The 22,808-nt window shown below is 37.1% G+C and overlaps 1 protein-coding gene across 1 annotated transcript in view; it reads left to right on the forward strand.

Annotated features, from left to right (window-relative positions):
• CTPS2 (CTP synthase 2) overlaps positions 1–22,808 on the forward strand; it is a 139,548-nt gene that overhangs the window by 33,859 nt on the left and 82,881 nt on the right. Inside the window, exons 7-8 of the mRNA XM_044670348.1 lie at positions 10,959–11,110; positions 19,341–19,473. Of these exons, the coding sequence (XP_044526283.1) occupies positions 10,959–11,110; positions 19,341–19,473 (285 nt within the window). The remainder of the gene's footprint in view (positions 1–10,958; positions 11,111–19,340; positions 19,474–22,808) is intronic.

Below are 22,808 nucleotides of genomic sequence, written 5' to 3' on the forward strand. Positions count from 1 at the left end.
AAGTGGCTGAGGCCAGGTTTGAACCTAGGACCTCCCGTCTCTAGGCCTGACTCTCACTCCACTGAGCTACCCAGCTACCCCCAAAACTGTTATTTTCTTGCCAGATTTTGGTTTCCAATTTGCTCACCATTTCTTTTGATTTTTGGGCATCTTTCTCCTATTGGGAGTTTCTGTCTTCTAACCTGTTAATTTCCTCTTGTATTTCCCACTTCTCTTGCCAAATCTCTTCCATCTTCCTCATCATCTCAGATTTGAACTCTTCAATAGCTTGTGGCCTGTTTTCGTTATTTTGGGAAGGTTTGGATATGATTACTTGTTTGTTCTCCTCTGCTGTTTGCTCTGTTGTCTGGATTTTATTTGTGTAAAAGTTGTTGAGTGTTACAGATTTCTTCTTGATGATCTTTCTCTTTTGGGGTTCTTGTCTCTGGCTTGCTATTGTTAGCCCTGCGCCCTTTCAGGTTTATCCTCACACTCAGGGTCTGTCTGCACGCTTTAGGCTCCTGAGGTCTGAGGTCTAGTTGTTCTCAGGGTCAAGCCTCCTGGTGGTCCCCTTGCTTGTTCCTCTGCCTGAGGCTCCTTTAACAGTCTCAGGGCGCTGCTTCCACAGTCATGCACCCATCTGCACTGGATCCCCACTCAAGATCAGAGCCTGCGCTTAGGATCCATGTCTCAGCTTTCATCCGCCCCCGTACTTGTGCATGCGCTCAGGGTCTGTGTTCAGAGTCCACACGTTCTTTAGTTTCTTGGGGTCTTAAGTCTTGCTGCTCTCAGGAGCAGGCCCTGGTGACCCCAGGTAGATGCCAAGGAGTTAATGAGTGCCCCAAACTTACTCTAAGTCTTTTGCGCTGGCTTTGGCATTGTAGGTGGTGTGGGGTGGGGGAGGGGGTTGCTCAGCTCACATTTTAGTGAGAGCTGTTTCACCCCTTTATAGCATGGAAATGCCCTGATTACACGCACCTCCAATGCTGTGCCCTGTTGTGGTGTCCCTTTGTTCCTCTGGATTTGTTTTTATGTCTTCTTGAGGAGTCCAATATGTTTAGGTTAGGAGAGGTTAAGCAGCTGCTTTTTACTCTGCCGCCATCTTAACCAGGAAGTCTGTGACTTCCTTTTACTGATCTTTTCATTTATATTGTTTTTCATGTGATTTTACTTATTTTGTTCTGTACCATCTCAAAAGGATCTTCTCATGATTCTTTGTGAACTCCATTTTCAGTATGTCTTTCTACATGATGGTATTCCATTCATGTACTATACTTTGTTTTTTGACATTCCTGACTTGATAGGAACCCACTTAATTTCAATTCTTTGCTACCATAGAATGGTATCATATCCAACTATTGTTGCTTGGAGATTTTTTTCCCCTTAAATTCCTTGTCTTACATGCATAGTAGTGAAATTACTGCATCAAAAGATTTGAGAAAGTATTATCACATTTTCCCCCCATCATTCCAAATTGATATCCAGAACAGTTATGCCATTCACAGATCCACCAACAAGATCTGTTAGCCCTCAGTCCTTCCAACATTGACAGATATCATTTTTTATTGTCTTTTCCAATTTGTATGGTGTGAGGTAAAACTTAAGTTGTTTTAATTTTCCTTTATCTTATTATTAGTGATTTACGTAGTATTTCATGTGGGTTAGAGTTTAGAATTCTTTTAAACCAGTGATTCCCAAAGTGGGTGCCACCACCCCCTGGTGGGTGCTGCAGCAATCCAGGGAGGCGGTGATAATATGTGACAGGGGGTGCTAAGTAATATTTTTTTCTGGAAAGGGGGCAGTAAGCCAAAAAAGTTTGGGAACCACTGTTTTAAACCATTCATATCCTTTGATTATCTTTTGGGTTCTTAGTGTCATAAGTTTGTGTCAATTTTTTTAATGTCTTAGGTATTCAGACCATTATCAATGTCATTTAATGCAAATTTGTTTCCTACTACTATTTCTTTCCTAATTCTACCTATTTGATTTTTTTAATGTAAAGTCTTTTAAATTTTATGTAGTCAAAATATGTATCATATCTTTTATGATATCCCCTATTCCTTGTTAACTTAGGAATTCTTCCTTAACCAGAATTGTAAAAGGAACTTGATTTTGTTCTTTTCTTTAAAAAAATTTTTTTTGGGTGTGACCTTTTATAGTCAGATTTCATCTATTTTGAGTTTATTCTGCAAATCTCTCTGTATATCTATATCTATTTCCATGTACATATACATCTTTATCTTTGTTCTCATGTATAACTACATCTAAAACTGTTTACCTCTGCCTCTATATACTAATATAGATTTTTTCTAGCTAGAACATTTGTCTTTTTGTAGCATCTATCTAGATAGATGGAAAGGTCAAGCATCTAAGTGCTTATTATATTCTAGTATCTGTAACAATTTCTGAAGATACAAATTACAAGCAAACAATGCAAATCCAACCCTCAAGGATCTTACATTCTAATGTAGGGAGTCTATGTACATAATTATTAATGTAAGCTAGAAAACATGGTTTGGAGATGGCCTTCTAGAAAGTAAGATAGAGTCTTGGATCTGGCAAGATAAAGCAAAAATATGCAGAGTGAAATAAGCAGAAGCTAGAGAACATTATTTATAGTAACTGAAACATTGGGATGATCAAATGTGATTGACTTTGCTACTAAAAGCAAGGGACTGAGATACTTAGGAGAAAGAACACTATTCACAGTGAGAGAAAGAACTGCAGGTAGAAACACAGAAGAAAAACATTTGATTTATCACTTGTTTATATGGGTATATGATTTGGGGTTTTGGTTTTAAAAGATTGCTTTATTGCAAAAATGAATATAATGGAAAAAAAAGATAAAGCAACAACACTTAATAGACCCCAGGGGTAGTTCTAGAGGTGTAGTTTAAGTTTCTAATTAGGAAAATTTAACTTTGCCTAAGTGACGTGTGGACTAGATAGATATATGATGCCTAAAATGGATAAATGATGACTAGGTAGACCTATGCCCTACAGAATGTTGGTCTAAACCTAATTTCTGCCCAGTCTGCTTTCCAGTTTTCATAGCAGTTCTTATGTAAAGAAAGACCCAACACTGGCCCAGGGTAGGTGCTAGAGCATCCTCTGTCATTAAAGAGCCTGAACTTTAAGCTCGTGTTCACTTGATTGAGTCTTGGAGAAACATGGACTCTTAAAGAGAAGAGTTCCCCACCCCCCTGCCCTCATTGTCTCTGGTTCTTTATACTCTATGTCCCCAAAATCACTTACTTAGGCAAAGCTTAGGTTTGGTTCACCGGAGGGTGTCAGACCCTTTTAGAAATATACCAAATAGATCAGGCATAGAAAAGCTATTTATTCCTCCCATCTAAAAGAAATAGTTAAAATATAAAAAGACACACAAGTGTCCTTTGGCAAAGTCTTAAAATGTGAAATAGAAAAACCTGTAAGTCCTATTATACTCTCTGGGTAGGTGGAGACTTAAAATCTGAAAACATGAGGCATTTTGAGAGGTTGTTGTGTCACCCTCACTTTAGTTCTTGGCTATTTAAGCAACTTCCTCAATGTCCATATCTTTTGGAAATCCAGAGCATGACTTGGGTCCATCCTGCTTATTGATGATCGTTTCTTCTTCTCCAAGAACTGTAGTAGTAGCTGGAGGGACTTCAGGGGTTCCTGCTGACCAGTTTTCCAGGTTTCTCAATGATTCTAGACTTCTTGGGTCCCCAGAGTAGCTACTTGAGCTGACTTCTAGCCTTAATTCATATTACAGTCCTTCATACACTCTACTTTCCAGCTAGTCTGGATTGTTATTTCCTATGCCAAAGAAACATTTCACTCCTCTGCATTTGTATATTTTGTCGTCTTCTCCCTCTTCTCCCTTCCTCCATTCCTGATCTATACTCCTTTTTTTATTCTTTCTTTTTAGTACTCACAACTCTTTTGGTGCTCAAACCAGTTGCCATCTTCTATATGAAACTTTTCTTCATCTCTTCTCCCACTTCTAAATCCATTTTTTCTCTTCAAATTAGAATTCAAAGGAAGAAGTATGCTTGTGTACATGTTATATCTGCATCTCTCCTCTCTCAATAGGGCTTAAGCTCTTTCTAGGGTGTTTGATTTCTGTCTTTTTATCACTGGCTAAGGGCCTTTTACTCAGTAAATAATTTAATAAACATTAATGAATTGAATGAAAAAAAGAAGATATTATTATCTTTTGTTTTTATAGAACCTTAATTTCTGGATATATACTTTCTCTTTCCTCTAATAAAGAAGTTGAGCAGAATTAACCAACACATGTAAGAGGGAAAATTTAGTTATTTATAGATATATATTTAAAGTGTGACTGCCAGGAATCAACAATTCAGGTTGATTCCATAATTAAATCAGACCCAAATCAGCATCGGGTTGAGGAAAGTTTATTTACAATCTGGAAGGTAAAGAGTAGGAACAAAGAGAAAGGGAGAGGCTAGTCCAGAAAGTTAAAAGGCTAAATAAATGAAGCTGTAAGCCACAAGGCCCAACAGCCAGATAGGCAGAGTTTGGAAGCGGCCCAGCTAGGCCAAGGAAGTCAGCCTAACTTACCCACGTGACAATACAGAGTGTAAGCGTTCTGTGGTCTCAGGAGATCCTTCAGCACTGAGTTTGAGAGGGCAACTGCTTCAATAGGAAGTAACTCACATACTTCGTCACTTCCTGTGGGTCCACCTCTAATTCAAATGGACAAATGGCAGTCTCTACATTGATTTGGACTGCCCAAAGGGCAGTCCCTTGTTCTTGATTTGTTACTTATTGTCACATGTGGGTAACTCGTCTCCCCTCCCCACTAAGGAAGGTGAGGATTACATCATTTCTATGCCTAGGTTTAAGTACGAGTCTAACTAATTCCATTTACACACACATCACATTAACTGTATATGACCATAGTTCCACTAAAAAAAGTAAACAAAGCCTTAGAACAGATGTTAAAAACCTCATAACAGAGATATGTAGATTAAAAGTTTTTTTAAAATTTCCTTTTAGTTCTAAATTCCATGATCTTGCATATTTCAAGCTACTGATCTTTTTAATACTCATCTTCCATACAAACTATTTCTTTTTTTTTTTTTTTTATGGATTATTTCCCCTTTCCTTCCCTTTTTAAATTTTAAACCCTTACCTTCCATCTTAGAATCAATACTGTGTATTGGTTTCAAGGCAAAAGACCAGTAAGGGTTAGGCAATGGGGCTTAAGTGACTTGTCCAGGGTCACACAGCTAGGAAGTATCTGAAGTCAGACTTGAAACCAGGACCTCCTGCTCTAGGCCTGGCTCTCAATCCCCCCTGAGCTACCTAGCCACCCCCTATTTTTACTTTTTTCAATTAACAAGCATTTAAAAATTAAAATAATCTATATGTCCACTCCATCCCCCAATGAGCAAATAAATAACTAAATTAAAAAAGACCTCAACCCATAGTTGAGAGTTTAGCAAGACAAAATTCTACTTTGACCATGTCCTAAATTGTCTTTTTCTGTAGTTTAAGCTCATCCCCTTTGTTAGAAAACAAGTGGTATGTTTCATCTTCACTCTTTTTGGACTCATGGTTTATCAATGTGTTGATCAGATTTTTGTAATATTGTCATCGAATAAATTGTTTTCCTAGTTGTGCTCACTTTGTTCTGCATTGGGTCATAAAAGTCTTCTCAGTTTCTACCGAAATTGCCCATTTAGTCATTCTTATGGCATAATAGTATTATTCCATTACATTCATATATAACACTTTGTTTAGCCCATTCCCCCATCCTTGTCTCCAGTTTTTTGTCCATTGCTGCTATAAATATTTTTGTATAAATAGATCCTTTTTCTCTTTCTTTGATTTCTTTGGGGGCATAGTACTAGTAGGCACAGTTTGGTGACTTTCTGAGCATAGTTCCAAATGCTTTCCAGAAAGACTGTACTGTTGTCCTTGCTTTCTCACAATTCCTCTTGCATTTATCTTTTTTCTCTTTTGTTATCTTTGTCAATCTGATGGTTATGAAAGGGAAACATCAGAGAATTGGCATTTCTCTAATTATTAGTGATTTTTAATATTTTCTATGATTATTAATAATTTGGATTTCTTCCATTGAAAACTGCTTGCTCAGATCTTTAGATCTTCAGTATTTTGAGTTGTGACTCTTAGAGTTGAAAGTTTGAATCAGTTCCTCATATATCTTGCATATGAGACCTTTACAAGTTTTAAAGCACAAATCTGCCACTCTCATTCTCTTGTTCCAGAAGTATTTCTGCCTCTGTAATGCCCCTAGGATGATATACTAACTCCTTTGGCATTTAAAACCCAGTAATCTGGCTCTAGCTTACTTCTTCTCCCATATGTACTTTACAGTCCAGCCAAACTGCCCCATTTGCTTTTCATTTCCATCATCCTCCCTCTACATCCCACTCCCTTGCACAGGTTCTCCCCTAGCCTTGGAATAATAATATCAGCTAGCATTTATATTTTATTTTAAGAATTACAAAATGTTTTATATATGTTATCTCATTTGATTGAATATTCTTCTTTACTTCCAATTTATCCTTTGCTCCCTTCAAGACTCAACTCAAGTATTTCTTCCTGAGATGTTGGCTGTTTCCCAAGTTTTTGGGTGACCTGATTGGACCCAGACTGGTCTGGGAGGTTAGGTTTGAGACTGGAATGAAAGGAGACACTCACAAGTCACCTAAAATTTAACAAAGGGAGTTTACTTTGTCATAACTAGGAAAAGATATATAACATTAGTTCAGGCAGACTGAGCCCCTTTATCTCTGTGTGCAAATACATCTGCTCATCAGGGTAAGGTGTTGTGTTTCACTCATAGTGAGTGAGTTTGCCAACCCTTTGGGATCACAGGATCATAGTCACAGAGCTAGAAGGGAACTTAGAGTCTATCAAGTCCAATCCCTTCAATAAAGATAGGGAAACTGAGGTCCAGAAAAGTGAAGTGAGTTCTGAGAAGGATACAAACTCAGGGCTTCCTCTCTCCAACTCTAGCATTCTATCCACTGAGCCACCTAGCTGGCCATGGTTCCTTGTGGGAAGGGCTAGCCTCTTTTATACCCTTATGTGATCAGGAAGCCATATCATTGGCTCCAACCTTAGTTCTTTGGGCCAATCATGTCTCAGGGACAGCTTATAATACAAACCTTTTTTTTTTTTTTAAAACTCTTACTTTGTGGATATGGAGATTAAGTGACTTGCCCAGAGTCACGCAGCTAGGAAGTGTCTGAGGTCAAATTTGAATGCAAGACCTCCTATCTCTAGACCTGGCTCTCTACCCACTGAGCCACTTAGCTGCCCTCTCCATATACCTTTTAAAGGGAAAAAAAGAACTTTCTCTAGCCTACAGGGCAGGGACCCTGGAAGTATTGCTTCTGTTGTATTATTTCTGAAATTACTTTGTATTTACTTCTCTGTGTGTGTGTGTATCTATGTGTATGTTGTTATGTGTGTTTATATATATATATGTGTGTGTGTATATATATATATATATATAAATAAAATAACATATATAATACTCTCCCTTACCCTCCACATCCCCTGCCAGTAGTGTGTAAGCTCTATTAGGGCAAGGATTATCTTTTAAATTTTTATTTTTTCTAATAATTTTTGTTTTGTTAAATATTTCTCAATTGTCTGTAAAATTTTTTCAACATTGATTTTTTTCCTAGTAACTATATTTTATTTTCTAAATTCTCTTCTCTAGCCCATTGAGAAGGAAAAAAAAACCCAAACCCCTAATAAATGTGTACAGTCATACAAAACAAATTCCTACATTTATAAAGTACAATAGAAGAAAAAGGAAAGAGAAGAAAATATGCTTAAATCTGTACTCTTGAGACCATCAGCTTTCTCTTTGAAGGTGGATAGCATGTTTCCTCATGAGTCTTGCTTGGTTATTGTCTTGATCAGAGTTACTAAATCTTTTACAAGTTGATTATAATATTAATGCAACTAGGTGAATTGTTCTGGTTCTGCTCATTCAATTTTTTTTTTTAACCCTTGTACTTCGGTGTATTGTCTCATAGGTGGAAGATTGGTAAGGGTGGGCAATGGGGGTCAAGTGACTTGCCCAGGGTCACACAACTGGGAAGTGGCTGAGGCCGGGTTTGAACCTAGGACCTCCTGTCTCTAGGCCTGACTCTCACTCTACTGAGCTACCCAGCTGCCCCCTCATTCAATTTTGTATTAGTTAAACATTGATTTAAAAAAAATTGAGGTCCACATTCACTCCCTGCTCCCTCCTTGGGAAGGCAAACAATTTGATATGGATTATACATGTGAAGTCATATAAAACATTTCCATATTAGCCATGTTACAAAAGGAAACACAGACAAAAAAACTACAAGAAAAATAAGCAAAAAAAGTATGCTTTATTTTGTATTCAGATTCCATCACATCTCTCTCTGGAGGTGGATAGCATTTTTTATCATAGATCTCTGAAAATGGCTGAGATCATTGTCTTGAAGTTTTTCACAGTTGATCATCCTTATAATATTGCTTTTACTGAGTGCAATGTTCTCTGTTTTCTGCTTACTTCCCTTGCAAGAGTTCATATAAACTTTCCCAGGTTTTCCTGAAGCTATCCTCTTCATCATTTCTTATAGCACAATAGTATCTTATCATAATCACATACTTCAGGGACAGTTAGGTGGCATAGTGAATAGAGCGCTAGGCTTGTAGTTAGGAGAACCTGGGTTCAAATCTGGTCTTAGACACTTCCTAGCTATGTGACCCTGGGTAAGCTACTTATTCCACCATTTGCCTAGTCATTGCCTCTCTGTCAGAGGGTTGTTACTAGGACAGAAGGTAAGGGTTTAAAAAAATCATATCACAACTCATTCAGCCATTCTCTAATTGATAGGTATCCCCTTGATATCAAATTTTTTGCCACCATACAAAGAGCTGCTATATTTTTGGACAAATAGGTAGAGCAGCAATTTGAAACTATGCCCAAAGGGCTATAAAATTGTGCATACTCTTTGATCTGGTAGTGCCAGTACTAGGTCTGTATCTCTAAGAGATAATAAAAAAGGGGAAAGGACCTACTTGTACAAAAATATTTGTAGCTGCTCTTTTTATAGAGGCCAAGAATTAGAAATTGAGGTGATGTCTGTCAATTAGGGAATGGCTAAACAAACTGTGATACATATTTATTATGAAATACTATTATATTGTAAGGAATGATAAGATGATTCCAGAAAAAGCTGGAAAGATTTGCAGGAATGGATGCAGAGCGAAGTAAGCAGAACTGGGAGAACTTTGTATACAATAACAGCAATATTGGACGATGATTATCTGTGAAAACTTGGCTACTCTGAGCAATGCAATGATCTGGGACAATCTTGAAAGACAACAGGGAATGCTACCCACCTTCAGGGAAAGAACTGTTGGAGTCATCTTTCACATCAGGGTATTCATGGTTTTATTTTGGGGTTTTGGTTATGTATGAGTTTACTCTTACAACAGTATGGAAGTATGTTTTGCATGACAATAAAAATAAAATTAAATAAAAATAGGTTGTGTAAGGACTATTTCTATTTTTTCCTCTTCCTATTTTCCTATTACTATTGACCTCCAACTTTCCAGTTACTTTTGAGGGTACCATCAAACTCATAAACTTGGTGTCTCCTCACCCTTATCCCACATATGCATTCTGTTGTTTGCCATTTCTACTGTCACAGTATGTCTACTTTCCTCCACTCACAAAACTGCTATCGTAGATGCCTTAATCTCCCTGTCTTAGATCTCTTCCCCTCTCCGGTCTAGCTGCCAAAGTAATTTTCCTAAAGCATGGGTCTGACCATTTCACTCCTTTAATCAATAAGTTCAAGTGGTTCCCTATTACCTCCAGGTTCAGATATAAATTATTTTCCTTGGCATTTAAATTCCTTCATAGCTTGACCCTTTCTGCCTTTGAAGTCTTTCTTACATTTTACTTCCTTCTGTGTACTCCAAAATATATCTAGACTGGTCTGCTTGTTGTCCTTCACACATAAAACTCCATTTTCTCACTCATGCCTTTGCATTGATTATTATCCATGCCTGGAATTATCTCCTCACTGAGGAGCCTGGCTTCCCTGACTTCCTTCAATGCCCAGAGTAAATCTGATCTTTTGTAGGAAGCTTTTCCTGGTTCCTCTAGCTATTAGCAGCTTCCCTCTTAGATTATAATCCATTTACATAGTGTAGATCTTCTGTTCGCCTTCTTAAAGTTACTTATTGTCCTCTTCATTTAGAGGGTGACCTCTTTGAGAGCGGGGACAGTGTTTTTTGCTTTTCTTTGGTTCTCAACCATTTTAACTAAGAGCCTGGCACATAGTAAGTACTAAATAAAAGTTGACTGACAGTACCTGGCACCTGATGAGCTTAATAAATGCCTTACTGTATTGAGTTGAATAAGAGAATGTTTTAAGCAGGACTTTTGAAAGATGAAAGAAATTACTGCCAGGAAATAAGGTGGGGGGGCAGAGACAGAGACAAAGACACACACACATACAGAGAGATAGAAGAGGGAAGGAGAGAGAGAGAGAGAGAGTCACAGAGATAATAGGATTGTTAGGCATTGTGGGAATTCTAGCCTTTTCACTACCAATGTGACTCTGGGCAAATTATTTAACTTCTTTCAGCCTTAGTTTCCTCACTTGTAAAATGAGAGTTGGACTAAATGAAGATTTCTTCCAGATATTTAGTCTGTGATCCTTTATTACCAGATGTATTAAAATTAGTGATTAACAATCCAGACAAGTGATATTTTTATATTAAACTTTGCTCTCATTAAAGAAGTCAGAATATTGAGGCAATATATGTCAGGTTCTTTGCAAATGGTAAACTGTTGTTACATAATGTCTAATTGCAATTGTAATATTTTTGGTTCTTGTTTCATTGCTGAGCTGACAGATGTCATAGTAGTATTGTAAAGCTTCACATTTAGAGCCTGTTCTGCCAAAGTAAGATGTATTCTCACAATTTAACAGGTGATATTTATCCATGATGTTTCTTCCACTTACCGAGTGCCTGTCCTTTTGGAAGATCAAGGTATTGTCAAATATTTTAAAGAGAGGTTGGACCTGCCTATTGATGACCATGCAAGTGACCTGCTTTTCAAATGGAAAAATATGGCTGACAGGTATGGTAATAAGGTCACCAATATAGAAGTAGAATCCTTTTTAGAATACTAAGTGTGTGGAAGAATAATGATTTGATCTGTAGGCTCTCTCAGTATTTCTTAGCCAGTGGGCCCCTTGGGTCTATGGAAATCATTGCTTAGGGACCTGCAAATCTGTAGGCTACAAAATAGTATTTGTTAAATGACATAAATATAATCGAGAAACAAAAGTAAATGTTTTGTATACATTTAGACTGTACCTGTGATTTCATTGGTATATAGAATTTCTGGTGAGGAGATGCCTTCTACTAATACAAATCAGCATCTGCTTTTCAACCTAGTTGTCTTTTAGAATTATTTGGGGATCTCAGTGACTAAGGTACACACAGCCAATGTCAGGGAGTGTCAAAAGTAGGACAAGAACTCAGATCTATCTGATCAAGACTACTCAGTATTTCATATGTGCCTTGTACTTTTAAATATAAATAAATAAGGATGATAGTTTGGGTGGGTACATTTTTGAGTAAGAGTATTTGAGTAGGGGTGGGAAGATCTGGAGATTTTTGTAGGCTTCCTGGATGCCAATATATTTGTCTTTATAGATAACTATAAATAAAAGTATAGCGACATATAGGGGTTGATATATCTCTATAGAGAGACTGATATGGAGAGTAAGATAAATATTGAGATCTATGTTTACACCTATATAAATCTATACATTTCAATTATAGCTTTTCTATATATATCAATTTAGGTATCTGTCTATATCAGCTTATTTGTAATTTAATATTGCCTGGAAATCATGGATTATATATTTTTAGAGCTGGAATGGTTCTTAAAAGTCTGTCTGGGCTAACTCATTCATTTTATAGATAAATAAACTAAAACCTAGAAAGGCTGGGATTTTGTCAAGGTCAGACATTGAAATGAACCTTTTTTATTCTTTGGATCATTTCTTAGTTCTATTGTCCCAGTAGAGATAGGGTTCAAACCTAGATCCTCTGAATCCAAATTCAATACTTTCCTCACTCATCCATGTTATGTTTAGAGATTGAATTATTTTTTCCCTTGCTGGCAAAACTAGCCTGTGTAAGAGCATCATTTGAATCCAGAACTTCCTAACTTAAGAGTTTCTGACATTATGCACTATGTCTTATATAGATGACTTAAAAAATATATTTAGATGCTGTCGTGGTTAATTGAGTGCAATTTAAAGTATTACCAAATATTCATAGTAGCTTTTTGCCATTATGTAGCTTTTCAATCAGTGTATTCTAATAATAGGACTGTTAATCATAGAAGTAAGATTGTAATTTTTTTTTTCATGTAAAAAGAGCTACTTGAGAAGGGGATAGCCTGATGTAATGGAAGGAGAACTAAATTTGGATTCAGAAAATAATCCTAAATTTAAATCTGGGATCTGCCATTTTCTAACAGTGCAACCTTGGATATTATCCTAATGAGCTTCAGTTTCCTTATCTATAAAATGAGGAAGGAGACTAAAGAAAAGATTCTTTCAGCTCTAAGCCCATGAACCAGGGAAACTTTTCCTTATCTGTGTTTATAATAAGCTTTATTCATAATAGAGTTCTATGGTTCTTTTTGAATATTTCTGGTACCTAGGATTTCCCCAAGCTTATGCAAAGATAAATTTGAAGAGAATTTAGCTTCAAATAGTGTTCTGAGAAACTGCATTCTTTCTTGTGTTCATGAACTCNTCTCTCTCTGTCTCTCTCTCTCTCTCTCCTTCTCTGTGTCTCTGTGTCTCTGTCTCTCTCTCTCTCTCTCTTTTTCTTTCTCTCTCCCTCCCCATCTTGATCTCTGATCTCTTCCCCCCACTTCTCTCCCTCTCTCTTTCTCCCTCTCTCATTCCCCACTCTTTCCCTCTCTCACGGTCTCCCTCTCCTCTCTCTCTGTCTCTCTCTCTCCCTCTGTCTCTCCCTAACCCTTTCTCTCTGTCTCTCTCTCCTTTTCTCCCTCCCTCCCCCTCTTTCTTTTTTCTTCCCTCCATCCTTCTCCATCTCTCCCCTTCCCTCTCTCTGTCTTTGTTTCTTTCTCTCTCTGCCTCTTTCTCCCTCTCCTCAGCGTCTCTGTTTCTCTCTCCCTCCCTCTCACTCCCCCACTCTCTGTCTCTCTGACTTTGTCTCTCTCTTTCTCTGTCTCTCCCTCCCTCCCTCCCTCCTTACTTCCCTTTCTCCATCTCTCTCTTTCCCATATCCAGTTAGTTGCAAAGAATAATTGATTGCACCTTTGTAACATCTCTCAAATATGCCCCATTCCCTCCAGTAACATGCTGCCACTCTGATTTGGTCCTTATCATCTTATGCAGGTACTCTTTGCAATAGGCTGCTGGTCCATATTCCCGTTACAAATTCTTTGATCTATCTGCCACATGGTTATCAAAGGGATTTTCTTAAAACACAGATCCGATGATGTCACTTCCCTATTTGTTATACAGCAATGGCTCCCTTTCACCTCCATGGTGGAATATAAAATTCTCTCTTTAACATTTAAAACCCTTTATTACAAGTCTCCCATCCTAGCCCATGACTCCACCTTGCTAGTCTTCTTTCACTCTACTCCATTCCCCTGTCACATACTCTGTGGTTCAGGGACATGGGCCTCCTTGCTATTGCTCCTACAAGATAACTTCATCTCCAGTCTGTCTCCCTATACCTGGAATAAGAACATTCTTCCTTACTCTTCTCCATCTCTTCACTTCCTTTGAGCATGAACTAAAATCTTCTATAGAATGCCTTTCCTGATCTCCCTTAATTCTAAATCTTTCCTCTGTTGATTATTTCCAATTTATCCTTTATATAGCTTATTTGTGCATAGTTGTTTATGTGATGACTTCCCCTTTAGATTGTGATCTCCTTGAGAGTAGATCCTGTCTTTTGCTTTTCTTTTATCCTAAATGCTTTGCATAGTTCCTAGCACATAGTAGGTGCTAAACAAATAATTATTGACTGACTTTATCTGAATATTATCTTTAAAAAACCCAAACTTTTAACTTTCCTCTTATAATTGATAGTAAATATTAGTTCCAAGACAGAAAAATGGTAAGGGATAGGCAATTGAGGTTAAGTGACTTGACTAGGTTCATAAAGTTGTTAAGTGTGTAAGGGGTAAAAATAAAAAAGTTGGACTAAATTTATAAGAGTGTGGTTGCCAGGAATTATGGCTCAATTCCAAATAACTTTTTATGTTAGTTTATTTACAAAAGGAGAAAGAGTGAAAAAGTAAGAAAATCAGAGACTAGATATTTACTCCGGCCTGGTCCGAACCAGGCAGGGCTTCAGAGGCCCCAGCAAAGGGGGCCCAGAGGTAAATTAAAGAAGGGTTTTAGCCATGAGGCCTCCTCCAAGATGAGAGGCCTCTCTGGAGGTTAGTACCTCCAGAACAAGTCAGGGAAACAAAGTCAGCCTTTTTCATTGACCCATGTGGTAGTCCTAATAGAAAGTAGAAAGCAGTCCTCAGCTGGAGCTCATCCAGGGCCAAGTTGAAGGTGAAAAACCTCTCATAGGAAGTTCTTGCCACTTTTAAAGACCATTTCTTTTCATTACTTCCTGTGCCTTCCCTTCACTTTACGTGGACCAATTACAACTAAAGCTTTGCTTAAGACTGCCCAGGGGGGCAGTCAGTCAATTCTGATTCGTCACCCACTTCAATACACATGGGTCACAGACCTTCCCATACTTAAGGATAAGTGGGGTGTATAGGCTTTTGGTGATTAAAAATGGGCAGGGAATAGTTAATCTCATCTTCACAAGTGTCTTAGGCCAGATTTGAAGCCAGGATCTCTAGACTTGGTTTTCTATTCCCTGAGCCTCCTAGCTATCCCTAAAAATTGTTTTTTGACGGTATTGGAGTTTATTCCCCAGTCTCATGTCATTTTATTTTTTCAGGAAATATGAAACTAATGAAAATTTATTTGAGTAGGAATTAGTTTTTTTTTTTTTGGTCACAATTTCCTCTTGAGTTAGTAGTTTTAACTTTATTATCAGGCTGCTTGATTGTATAAGATGGAAAAATCATTATTTAATGCTAATTACATGCCAGTTACTGGGTTAAGCGCTAAGCACTGGGATTACCAGTATGAGAAATCTAGGCTGTCCCTGCCCTCAGAGAGCTTACATTCTAATAGGGAAGATAGCTCATAAAGGAGAACTGGAAATGGAGAGAGGTATGGTGTAGATATGGCTGGGAAGTGATATGGGGGACTTGATTCCTTTCAAAAATGAGGCTTAAGTTTTTTCAGTTAGGGCCAAGGGAACTAGTGCTAGAATCCAAATGTACACTGGTGGGAGGCTGGGCTGAGGTGTTAAGAAAATGAGAGTTGGAGCATGAGTCATGTGGTAATGACCCCCAGAAGTGGAAGTGAGTTAGGTATAATGGCCAAGTTAGCTTTATTAAGTGTGGTCAGCCCAATTTTCAGATGTTATGGAAAATCTATTTCAGAGCCTCTGATTTTTCTTTTTAATATGTGACTATAAAATTGAGACCGAATTCCACAAATCTCATGACTTTCTAGTTATGCCTTTTATTCAAGCATAGTATAAGTCTTGATAAATGACATAATTTAATCTTTTTTTATTTTTATTTTTATTGTTTTATTTAAAGGATTTTTAAATTCTCTGTAAAGTAGAATCTGGAATGAGATTGTCTTTAATTTCACCTTTACTTATCTGGTAGTTTCTATATCCAAAGACTATGGTATATTAACATCAGATAACTAAGGATTTAACCCTTTAAGCATCAGGATGTGAATTTTAATGTTGTTTGGAGAGCATTTGAAAATATGCAACATAGTTAAAAAATACTGGAAAAAATTTTATATTTTACTTAATTTTAGTTGGGAGTACCCCAAAAGGTTATATAGTCCAACTCATTCATACCTAGTTTCTCTTTGGAATTTTCTTTTTCAGTTGTCTCATTGCCACCATGAGTAACTTCTATCCTGGAATTCCCTTTTCGTTGGTGACTCCCTCCCCAAAATTTTAGTACGGAACTCAGTCGTACTTCACATCATTCACTCTGCTCAATCCAGGGTAACTAGGTGGTACAAAGAATAGAGCTCTGGGCCAGGAGTCAAGAAGACCTGAGTTCAAATCCCTCTCCAGACACTTAGTAGCTGTGTGTTCTTGGGCAAGTTACTTAACCTCTGTTTGCCTCAGTTTCTTCAGTTTTAAAATGAGGATGATAATAGCACATATCTTGCAAGGTGTTGTGAGGATAAAATGAAATATTTATAAAGCCCTTACATGGCATCTGGCACATAGTAAATGCTTAATAAATGCTCATTTTCTCTCTTTCTTCCCTCCCCTCCCCTCCCCTTCCTTCCTTCCTTCCTTCCTTCCTTCCTTCCTTCCTTCCTTCCTTCTTCTCCCTCCATCCCACTCCTTCCCTCCCTCCCTTCCTTCTTCCCTAACTTCTTTTCTTCTTTCTTTCTCTATCCTTCTTACCTGCTATATTTACTTTTTCTCCTTATGCTTTTCAGTTCTTCTTCACGTGTTTTGTGTGGAGATTGTGTTGCTTGCTTGTATTTGTGACCTCTGTGCCTAGCATCTCTTCTCCAGAGGTAAAATTGGTTGTGATAATTACTTAGCATTTGGCTTCATTTTAGTGGTCTTTCCAATTTCACTATGGTAGTCATTATGCATGTTGTGGAACTTGTTTCCTTGAAAGACTTTAATATGTGTTTTCCTTTTACCTGAAGGACATACAACTGCATGGCTTAGTGGGCAATGTAATGAGACTGTCTTTGTGTAAAATCACTAGCAAACTGAAGCCTAAAAATGCTTTTAGGGTTTTATTTTGCTCTGAAGATGAAAAAATAAGCTGTTTCTCTTTTGTTTCAATATTTCTCATTTGTCAATGATATTCAAAACAGCTACAATATGCATGACTGATATAATGCATTACATATTCCTCATTATGATCTCCCCCCCCCCCTTAACCTACTTGTAATATTTATGTGAGTGAATAATCTCCTACACTATGTCAAGAATTTATGATGTGCAGTCTGGGCTGATGGAGGGAAGCTACAGATTGTTTTTTTCCTACTGAAGAAAAAGCTAACTTTGCCCTGAAGATGAAAAAATAATGTTTCTCTGTTGTTTTAATGCTCCTTATTTGTTGACAACAATCAAAACAACTATGAGTTACACATTTCTAATGCAATGCATTACATACACCTCCTTGTGAGCCTTTCAACCTATTGTAATATTTATATGAAGGCATAATCTCATACACCATGTGAAGAATTTGTGATAGACAATTTGGGCTGATGGAGGGAGGCTGAAGATTCTTTCTTTTATGCTGAAGAAAAGGATAAAGTGCCACAGACTTAATACCAGTCTGTCCTTTAATGGTTGACTTTGCATAGAGTTCTAGACATGAACAACTTTTAAAATAGCATCTTTTAATGTCAAAATGTGAGGGGAAATCTTTTTAAAAATCTGTCTTGTGGATTTTTTGAATTTTTTTCAAGATACTATTTTTCATACTCTGAATAATACTCTGGTCTCTGTGTTCCTTATACATGACACGCTGATTCCTCTCTCTTGTCTTTTCACTGACTGTCCCCCATGCCTGGAATGTTCTGGCATCCTTTAAGATTCAGTTAAAATGGGACAGTTGGTGGTCCAGTGGATAGAGATCCAAGTCTGGAGTTGGGAGGACTTGGGATAAAATCTGTCTTCAGACACTTCCTAGCTGTGTGACCCTGGGCAAGTCACTTAACATCACTTGATTGGTCCTTATCATTCTTCTGCCTTGGAACTGATACCTACTATTGATTCTAAGACAGAAGGTAAGGGTTTAAAAACAATAAAGCATAAATAAATGTAGTTTTGAAAAAAGAGGTACAGATCAGTCATTAAAAACAATTTGTCAATGTGTGGATTTACCTTTTATAATAAGGCAAAGGCAGGATATTTTTGAGAGATCTAGGGTAATAGAATTTTCTGATCACTTATTTATATTCTTTTATTTGATGGAAGTCTCTAGGATTATCATTCATGGGAACATTCAGTTCTACTTTATTATGTTTATCCTGAAGGATCCCAATTTGATGGCACCTACCAAGACAGAAAGTAACAAGACTCACTTAAGTATACAGATATTGTTTGCACTATACAGTTGTGCAGGATTTATAGACTGTGTTCAGAAATGAGTTGCCAGAAATAATTCACAAAATTATTAAGTAGCATTATTATTTGCTGACTTTTTCATCAGCTATATCTAGACCTTTCCTTCTGAATTTTCAAAGTTAACTGTACAAAGATACAGATATTTGAGTCATCTCCTCTTTCTTTTTAAAATACAAACCCTTACTTTCTTTCTTAGAATTGATTCAAAGCAGGTTAAATGACTTGCCCAGGGTACACAGTTAGGAAGTGTCTGAGGCCAGATTTGAACCAAGGAACTCCTGTCTCTAAGGCTGATTCTCTATCCAATGAGCCACCCAGCTAGCTACTGCTTGTGTCCAACATTCTTTAGGCAAAGCATCTTTTATATATGTAAAAGATCCTCAAAGTCTTAGGACAGTTTTAAGCTATTAAAACTATTAAAGATTATGGCTGCACTAAGACTTGTGGGATACCCATATAATGCCAGTGAATTTCAGCTCCCAAGACAGTACTGTATGGATGGTTTCCCCAACTTCCAAAACCCTTTGAAAATATCAAGAAATAACAAGAGAGTTCATAGCCGAAGTCTTTACTGTTTGAGGGGGCAATAGCTTTGAACATCTCAGATCTTGAGCAGTAGCCCATATTTGCCTCAGTTGACGCCTTTACAAATCTTCACAAACAAGCAAGGTACAATTTTCTCATATTCCTGAGGCAAGCCTATGATTTATAGTTTCTTAGCTAGATTGTTCAAAGCCTGAAAACAGTTGTATGTAAATGAGATTCTATCTTGACTTGAGCTTCTCTCAAACAGGGGCAATTTTCTTTCAGATCCCCAGAACTGTCTCAAGCTGTCTTTCTCACACAAATGTCCTTTTTTCCATTGTATCAGGTTTTAATTTTCTACAACTCTTGCTAATCTATTCCATCTCTGAGATTTGTTTATGGTTTTGATATCTCCTGATTGACTCAAAGTGCTACAGAAATAGAATTTTACTGGGAGTGATTAAAAATTGTGCTTTGCAACTAGCCAGAGTCTAACAGTCTTATAATGTGATGTCTTGGTATGATTTACATATTGTGCTATTGCAAATAATTTGAAAAAAATCTTTTGTCAGGTATGAAAGATTACAGAAAACGTGCTCCATAGCCTTGGTTGGCAAATATACCAAACTCAGTGACTGCTATGCATCAGTATTTAAAGCCTTAGAACACTCTGCTTTGGCGATTAATCACAAATTGGATTTAATGGTGAGATGACCTGTTTTTCCTGAATATCCTAATTATTAAAATCAGAGTTCACTTCTTAAAGAAATGAAGTTAAAGCATGTTTTTTAGAATTAGGACTTTGAATGTACCTATGAGGACAAATTTAAAACTATTTTTGGATATAGTAAAACTGATAGTGGGACTTAAAAACTACTGTTTGCCTCTATCTTGGTGAAGTAGAATGTTATTAGTTACATTCTACTAGTAATTAGTTACATTATTAGTAAACTGCATGGATATTGTAATACATTATTGGATCATATATTGTGATTTCAGTGGTCTTTTATTTATTCCATATGAATATTTAGAAGTAACATTCAACTTTAAAGGCAATTTAAAAATAAATTCTCAGAAGTGTTCTCTGGAGAAAGATCTGAGCAATGGTTTAATAACAGTTTTTCAAGAGGGCATCAGTAAAGTCCATTGTGGCTGAAATCCATCATGAAGAGTATATTTATTTTAATAACAAATTTCCACATAAGTTTTCCACAGTTATATGATTCATGTTGTTTCCCTCCCTTCCCTCCCTCCTCCTGGAGTTGAGAAGCAATTCAATCTGAGTTATACATATATTGTTACGCAATACTTATTTCCATATTATTCTTTTTTTGTAAGTCAATGATCTTATAAAACCAAAACCCTAAATCATATACCAAAATAGTCAAGTGATAAATCGTATGTTATAATCTGCATTTATACTCCAACAGTTCTTTCTCTGGAGGTAGAGAGCTTTTTCATAAGTCTCAGAATTGTCCTGGATCATTGTATTGTTATTAGTAGCAAAGTCTGTCATATTTGATCATTCCCCAGTATTGCTGTTACTTTGTCCAATATTCTCCTGGTTCTGCTTATTTCACTGTGCTTCAGTTGATGGAAGTCTTTCTAGCTTTTTCTGAAATTATCCAGTTCATCATTTCTTATAGCACAATAGTCTTCCATCACCGTCATATATCACAATTTGTTTAGCCATTCCCCAGTTAAGGGTCATCCCTTTATTTTCCAATTCTTTGCTACCTTAGAAAGCACAGGTATAAACATTTTTGTACAAACAGATCCTTTCCCATATTTTTTATCTCTTTGGGATGCAGGCCTAGCAGTGGAATTGCTGGATCAAAGGGTATGCATTCTTTTATAGTTCTTTGGCCATAATTCCAAAATGCCTTCCCCAATGGTTAGATCTGTTCACAACATGAAGAGTATATTTAAAAGATTATGAAAGTAAAAAAATAATTAGATAATATAATAATAGCCAACATTTATATAATTCTTACTATATGCCAGGTGTAAGAGGGAAATTTAGGTATTTTATAGATATATATTTAAAACGTGGCTGCCAGGAATCAACAGTTCAGATTGATTCCGTAATTAAATCAGACCCAAGTTAGCATCGGGTTGAGGCAAGTTTATTTATTTACAACTAGATAAAAGTATAGGAATAAAGAGAAAGGGAGAGGCTAGTCCAGGCCTGGTTAGGCCTGGACGAGAGAGAAGGTTAAAAGGCTAAATAAATCAGGCTACAAGCTACAAGGCCCAGCAACCAGATAGGATAGTGCCTATTTAAGGCAGAGTTTGGAAGCGGCCCAGCTAGGCCAAGGAAGTCAGCCTAACTTACCCACGTGACAATACAGAGTGGAAGCGTTCTGTGGTCTCAGGAGATCCTTCAGCACCAAGTTCAAGGCGGGAACTGCCTCAACAGGAAGTAACTAACTTACTTAAAGAGATAGTGTCTTTCGTCACTTCCCGTGGGTCCACCTCTAATTCAAGTGGACAAATGGCAGCCTCTACATTGATTTGGACTGCCCAAAGGGCAGTCCTTTGTTCTTGATTTGTTACTTATCGTCACGTGTAGTTAACTCGTCTCCCCTCCTCACTAACGAAGGTGAGGAATTACATCATTTCTATGCCTAGGTTAAGTAAGAGTTTAGCTATGGGGGCAGCTGGGTAGCTCAGTGGATTGAGAGCTAGGCCTAGAGACGGGAGGTCCTAGGTTCAAATCTGGCCTCAGACACTTCCCAGCTGTGTGACCCTGGGCAAGTCACTTGACCCCCATTGCCCACCCTTACCACTCTTCCACCTATAAGTCAATACACAGAAATTAAGGGTTTAAAATTAAAAAAAAAAAAAAGAAGAAAAAGAATTTAGCTATGAATGACTAGAGTTAATTCCATTTACACACAGGCATTGTGCTAACTGCTTAAAAATTTTCTCATTTGATCCTCATGATAACTTTGGTGCTGTTATTATCCCCATTTTACAGAGGAGGAAACTTTGGCAGAGAGGTTAAGTGACTTGCCCAGTCACATACTAATAAGTATCTGAACAAAGGGAAAGATAATGAAAAAGAATAGACAGCTGCGCATCTAGATTGATCCCTTCACATTTCACCATTGCACAAATATAGAATATGAATGTTTGTATATTAGATGTATATATGTACGTATGTATAAGTATATATTCATACATGTATATGTGAGTATATTTGTCAATACTCATGCATCCATACACTTATATATACATATATGCATGTGTATACATTTAATTACCAAATAGTAAGTGTAGATAGAATAATTTAATATTTGATCAGACCCCCCCAGATTGCTTCTTTAAAAAAAACCCTTACCTTCTGTCCTAGAATTAGTACTATGTATTTGTTTCAGGGTGCAAAAGAATAGTAAGGGCTAGGCAATTGGGGTTAAGTGACTTGCCCAGGGTCACACAGCTAGGAAGTGTCAGGAGCCAAATTTGAACCTAACGACTTATTTTGAATTTAATTGAGATTATGTTCTCTTGCTGCATAAATTTACAGATGTAGTGATTTGTATTTTGCTCCTGATAGCAGATTATAGGGCTTAGACTACTTTGACACCTCTCTCTGCTCATCATTTTTGAAATTTAGTGTAATATCATGATGTCCTGGAGAGAAAACTGACCTAGAAGGCCCGACAAATTGAGTTTTAATCCTGGCTATCACTAATCCATTGTGTTAATTGAGTCTCAGTTTCCTTTTTTTATAGAAAAGCAGGAATTTGGACTTTGATCATCTCTTAGGTCTTTTGAAACTTTACCATTTTAATTATAATTCCATTTCAGATTGTCAGTTCCTCACCTCATTGCCTTTACTCTGTAAAAATTAAAGCCCATTTAAGATCACACTAAAACAAAGATGCAAACCCAGTGTTTCTGTTCAAAAGTGACGCCTCTGTGAATATGTTGGATGGGCACTAGAGATAATAATAAGAGATAATAATAATTCATTGCACCTAGATCTAGTCTTTCAGCTAGGATGCAGTCGGGCTTGCTCTGTAATACTTAAAATC

Source organism: Gracilinanus agilis, chromosome 3, assembly GCF_016433145.1.
Source record: "Gracilinanus agilis isolate LMUSP501 chromosome 3, AgileGrace, whole genome shotgun sequence".
NCBI classification, from domain to species: domain Eukaryota; kingdom Metazoa; phylum Chordata; class Mammalia; order Didelphimorphia; family Didelphidae; genus Gracilinanus; species Gracilinanus agilis.